The 5582-nt window shown below is 29.6% G+C and overlaps 2 protein-coding genes across 2 annotated transcripts; both read right to left on the bottom strand.

The window, feature by feature from the left end:
- On the bottom strand, positions 1 to 1259 carry LOC127899290 (pseudo histidine-containing phosphotransfer protein 5-like). Its single transcript, XM_052432638.1, has 3 exons — positions 1206 to 1259; positions 924 to 1054; positions 1 to 76 (listed from the first exon to the last, which is right to left on the bottom strand). Exons 1-3 carry the CDS (start codon positions 1257 to 1259, stop codon positions 1 to 3), a joined length of 261 nt encoding a protein of 86 aa, XP_052288598.1.
- Positions 1260 to 3314: 2055 nt separating this feature from the next.
- Positions 3315 to 5252, bottom strand: LOC112496709 (pseudo histidine-containing phosphotransfer protein 2-like). The gene is made up of 6 exons (XM_025094130.2): positions 5097 to 5252; positions 4656 to 4786; positions 4446 to 4514; positions 4225 to 4296; positions 3826 to 3898; positions 3315 to 3703 (listed from the first exon to the last, which is right to left on the bottom strand). Exons 1-6 carry the CDS (start codon positions 5148 to 5150, stop codon positions 3677 to 3679), a joined length of 426 nt encoding a protein of 141 aa, XP_024949898.2. The 5' UTR covers positions 5151 to 5252; the 3' UTR covers positions 3315 to 3676.
- Between the last annotated feature and the right edge of the window lie 330 nt (positions 5253 to 5582).

Raw genomic sequence — 5582 nt, 5'->3', positions numbered from 1 at the left:
TTACGCTTCCAAATTTCCTTCCTTGCAATGTTCTCTTGCCTTGTTAACTTCATTCAAGACTTTGTTGGCACCAACGCTGTAAAATATAAATTACGAACACAGTTAAAATAAGAACAAAGTGTCTTTATATATGTTAGAGAGAGAGTGTATGCTTATCAGATTTAGGATTAAACTTTAGGACAAATTTACGATGTTGTAAATCAATTTACAATGTTGAAAAGTCAATTTAAAACGTTGTAAATCTGTCCCGAACTTTAATTATATATATTCATTCTCAGGCTCGGGCTCTTTTTTTTTTAATGCAGACAAGTTGTTAAACTGTACAGATTAATAAAGTTAATTTTCAATACACTATAAAACCATGTGGTTTAATAGAATTTAAAAACTAACTCTATTAAATTACAGGACTTACAAGTGTGTCTGGATAAAAAAAAAAAATAGGGTTACCCGCACTAGAGAATGACTGTATACACACACGCACATACATACATACATACATAATCATTCTCAATTGCAGGCATCTTTATTCTTTTTTAATGCAAGAATGTTCTTAAACCTTGGGTGTAATAAGCTAATTTTTAGATGAATTATAAAATTGTGCAGTTTAATAGCTTTAAAAACTAACTTTCTTAATTGCACAGCTCAAAGAGTGTTCATATGAAAAAAAAAAAAAATGAGGGTGCTTATATATATATGATGAGGAAAATATTTATTTCTTTTTTACATTTACCTGGCGCTGCTACCTTTCAGTTGATGGAAGCACTTATCCAAATTCATGAAATCCACAGGAGATTTTGCCCTTTTTGTATCATAAAGCTTGTATAATTAGTTAACTAGCTAACTAAATCACTTACAAAAATATCACAACGTTACTATCATCATTAGAGAATATATAATAAAAATTAAAAATTATTAAACTTTACATTTCGTCCTCAATTGTAGCCAATGTTTTAGTTGAGTCCCTCAAGTACAAGGTCACCACATCCTTAACAAAACCGGGGTTTGAAATATCTTCTAGTTGTTCAAGCTGAAGAAAATATTTGTCCAAAATTTCCTACAATAATAAGCAACTTGGATTAATTTTACATAAAATTAAAGATACTTTAATTTCATAATACTCTTAAAAAACACATATGAAAATGATAGTAAAATAAATGATAATTAAGCGATGTTGAGAATATTGCAAGCTAAGCATGCACTCTTACCTCATCAAAGAAGGATTGCCTCATTTTGGCAATTTGTTGACGTAAAGCCTCCATTGTTTTATGAATCAAAGAAATGCTATCAACCTAAGAGAGAATTGATTCAAGAGAAAGTTGCTCAACCAGAGAAAGTAATTGATGCTTGGATGAAGAAAAATGACAAGTTGAATGTGAATTATATAGCCAATAAAAGGTAACTAGGAGTTAGTTTTCTATAAGATAAATTTGATTATGAGAAATGATTAGTTGTGAAGAAATGTATCAATTTCTCAGTAATATATCATTGTGAAGAAGTAACTAATGAGACACGTTGTGCTGTAAGAACCGAGCGATCAGTGATGGTTAGAAATTGACGATACAATTCAAAATCATATAAGAAATAATAACAAGTGATGAAGTAAGCAATTGACACGTCTGCAGTAAGAGCATGGAACTATTGGTGCAAAAGCATATATGTTAGTATTTCTCTCTAAGTAATGAACATTAAAATTTAAATCTTTGAAGAAATAGTTCTAGATTTTTTTACTTTTTTTTGTAGATTTGGTTTTAATGAATGAGATTCTCTATTTTTTCTATTTATAGTTCTTTTTAATTATTGATTGATGCAGACCATATTTATTTTTATGAAAATAACATGAGAAATGAGATTGAATTTTTATTTGGTCTATATTTTCATTTGAAAAAAATTATTTGAAGCTAAATTTGAAACTCGGAGGGTAGCACCGAAAATTATTTGAAGCTAAATTTAAAGCAATTTTCCATAACATGAGGGTTAGACTTGACAAAAATTCACACGACCCACTAAAACGACCCGAAACCGCATAACAAAACAACAGATTTTTAGTGCATAGATTGGATTCGAATCTGGCATTTGAATAATTTGATTATCAAATTAAAAAAAAAAAACTAGTAATGTAAATCAACTACTTATTTAATATACCTGTGGCCAATATAGGACTAGCCTGTGCCCTTGCTGGCTTTGAAAAAAATTTAAAGATTAATTTTATATCAGTCTATAATTACTTTAAATTTGGGATAGTGCCCCAATTCAGTACTAAAATTATTAAAATTATCTAAATAATTTTCAAGAGTTTCAAATTTAACCTTTAACCTTTGTTAAAAAAAAATAAAAATTTATTAGTTTAGATAAAAGTTTTCGACCGGGTGAGAAATCTCACCCACTAAACAGCAGTCCTTACTCTCTATTATTACTAGAACTGCTAAAATATCTCCATGGTCACTTAAGTTACACTCATGGTCTGTATTATATAATCAATTAAGCTGTATTCATGGTCTATATTATACGTTGAACGTGCCACAGCTAAAATAATTTTCTGCCTACATCCCTTCTAAATCGATCATCCTTAGATAGTTATGCTAAAACTTTAACTGCCCCAACAACTTTTAATTTATTTTAGATATATGTACTTATTTAGGGTGCGTTTGGGATTGAGGTTGAGCAGCTGTAGTTTAAAAGCTACAGCACTAAAGTGTTTGGTAAACACTAACTGCTGTAGCTTTTAAGCTATGTTGATATGATTTTTCACTTGTATAATATAAAATTTATTATATCTTTAATAATTTTATTAAAATTATTATTTAAAATTTATATTTACTATATATTATTAACTTTTGTTTCATAATTACAGCTTTTTTTTCACAGCAGCTGTAGCTTAAAAGCTACAGCACCTCAATCCCAAACGCACCCTTAGAAAACTAAATTGTATATAGAGATACTTGTGGACTTATTATATGACATGAAACATCAAGACTTCCATTTTAATTCGTTTAATAATCTTGTTTTACGTTTTAAGATTTTGATTTTGCAAATTGTTGTTTGCAATTTAAATTTGAAATTTTGTAAAAATCATTTGATATTATAAGTGTATTTAATTTTATTAAAGACAAAGAAGGTCAAACGGGTGGATCTAGTTTCGATTTATTTACCCAAAAAATTAATGGATCGGACGGTAAATAAATTTTAAAACAATACGATAACAACACGACATAATATTTATGAATAACACATTAAATAATGCCACACTAGTTAATGCTCAAAATATTGAAAAATTTCATGTATAAGATCGAAAAAGAGTAAGACAGAGAGAGAGATTGAACACAAACACAAAGCACGATTTTATTCCAACACGAAGTTTGAAGATTTACAGACTACAAAAGCAAAAAAAGGAAATATGTCTCCTTGCTGATAGGCAACATTTATTACAAAAACCAAAGCTAGAGAATTAAACATAGCTAGTTCCAGCTCCATAAGAAATTATTCAAATTTCCAATGGAGCCATACACACTGAAATGAAAAGCAATTAAACAAACACACCGAAACGAAAAGCGATTAATAAACAAACACATAAACGGTTGAGTTGTTTTCTTTTTCTTTGTCAAAGAAGCAACATCCACTGAAGAAACAACTTCTTATTACTTCATGTTGGAAGAGTATTTGCACGCAATGCAGCTCCTTAAGCAGACCCGAGTTGAGCCACTAGCTGTTAAAAAAGAGAATATGGAAATTATTAAATATAGAGATTTAATCAAAATATGTTGAATTAAATTATCAAGAAATAATAAAGCAAGCAATTAATTTATGTTTGTGGGAGAATTATTTAACCTCAAGGTAAGCCTGGAGTTTGGTTTTCAGAGTGGTGTGCTCCACTTTCATCTTCTCAAAGGAGGCCTTTGCACTGCTCACACAATGTTCAATTAATAACTCAATAATGACATCCATTTATTTTTTTACTATATATATTATTAACTCACGCTTCCATTAAAGTTTGAACCCAAAATTTAAGTGATAAGAAAGTTGTTCGATTAATTTAATAATATGACGCAACCAATCTTGGTAAGCAACTATTTTTTGATTCATAATACAAACCCAAAATTGGCCGTGAAGGCTTTTTTTTTTGTGCAAGAACTAGTGATTAGTGGATAATTTTTTTTTTGTTTTTTGTTTTTACACTCTTTATGTTATGGTAGTTAAAAAGAAATGGTAGATGAAGTAAGAAATTACGCTTCCAGATTTTCTTCCTTGCAAAGTTCTATGGCCTTTTTGGCTTCATTCACGACTTTGTTGGCTCCAATGCTGTAAATATAAATTATGAAGATTGTTAAAATAATGGTAAACCTAAAATCAAAAGGCAAATAATAATAATAATAATAATGTATCATATTTATAATTAAAATTTATTAATTTATTCAAATTTGAGGTAGAGTTTTTATCCTTTAATTTACCAATTGCTGCTACTCTTCAGCTGATGAAAGTACTTATCAAGATCCATGTAATTCACAGGATTGTTCGCTCTGTATGACATAACATAATTAATTATCATAATTAAATTACTAGTAACACAAATTAATAATATCACACCATCATCATCATCATAAAAGAAATAATTACATGCATGGTTAATAAAAAAATTTAAAAAAAAATGTTGAACCTACATTTCCTCCTCAATTATAGCCAGTGTTTTGGTTGAGTCCCTCAAGTACACATTCACAAAGTCCTCAAATAAACTGGGGTCTGAAATGTGTTCCACCTGTTCAAGCTGAAAAATGTGTGTGTCCAAAATATCCTGCAATAACAAGTAGCACGATGTAAAATTAAAAGATCCTCTAAAAATGTTACTCTTCTTTATATAATTGGAACATGAAAAATGATGCCAAGGGCCTTGTTGAGTGGTTTTTCAACAGCACATATATTTATTGCAGTTCAAATTCTCACGGGTTAGAGGTTTAAAAATTGATTTGGGTTTTGCGGCCCGCCTGTCTATCTTTTAGTAAAATCCTATATATAAAAAAATTTTAAAAAAAAGACCCTGAAGAATGATAATGAAGTTGCATAAATATATAGGAAGAAGACGAGGATAGGGAGGAAAAATGAACCTCATCAAAGAAGGATTGCCTCATTGCGCTAATTTGTTGACGCAAAGCCTCCATTGCTCTCACTGCAACAAAGAAATGTTATCAAGAAAAAGTTACTCAATTAGAAAGTGATTGATGCTTGGATATGAAGAAATGACTGTCTGAATGAGAATTTATATAGGCAAGAAAGGTAACTAGGACTCAACTTTGTATAAGTATGCAATTATGGATTTTTAAAAAATGAGATCCTCTAGATTTGATTATGAGAAATATATAGATATGTAGTGATGATCGTATCAACTTCTTGTTAATATCGCCGACCAGAAACGAGTAACGAGACGCGTGTTATAGTAACTGAGTGATCGATGATTACAAGAAACTATTGACATGATTAAAAATCATCTGTTAAATAATAACAAGTGGTAAAGTAAGTAATTGACACGTTTGCGAAAATAGCGCTTGGAATTTATGATGCGGAAGCGCATAATTTCTCTTTTTAGTAATAAA

Source organism: Citrus sinensis, chromosome 8, assembly GCF_022201045.2.
Source record: "Citrus sinensis cultivar Valencia sweet orange chromosome 8, DVS_A1.0, whole genome shotgun sequence".
Classification (NCBI taxonomy): domain Eukaryota; kingdom Viridiplantae; phylum Streptophyta; class Magnoliopsida; order Sapindales; family Rutaceae; genus Citrus; species Citrus sinensis.
Note: the sequence above shows the minus strand (reverse complement) of the source record. Positions and strands in the feature narration are given on the sequence as shown.

Bases quoted from the DNA above. Each gene is read 5' to 3' on its own strand.
- LOC112496709 (XM_025094130.2), bottom strand. From the start codon at position 5,150: ATGGAGGCTTTGCGTCAACAAATTAGCGCAATGAGGCAATCCTTCTTT. The intron at 4,297-4,445 runs GTAAATTAAAGG...TTATATTTACAG, and splicing joins CTGAAGAGTAGCAGCAATTG to CATTGGAGCCAACAAAGTCG. The intron at 3,899-4,224 runs GTAATTTCTTAC...TTGTGTGAGCAG, and splicing joins AAGGAAGAAAATCTGGAAGC to TGCAAAGGCCTCCTTTGAGA.
- LOC127899290 (XM_052432638.1), bottom strand. From the start codon at position 1,259: ATGGAGGCTTTACGTCAACAAATTGCCAAAATGAGGCAATCCTTCTTT. The intron at 1,055-1,205 runs GTAAGAGTGCAT...TTATTATTGTAG, and splicing joins GGCAATCCTTCTTTGATGAG to GAAATTTTGGACAAATATTT. The intron at 77-923 runs GTAAAGTTTAAT...TATATTTTACAG, and splicing joins GCTACAATTGAGGACGAAAT to CGTTGGTGCCAACAAAGTCT.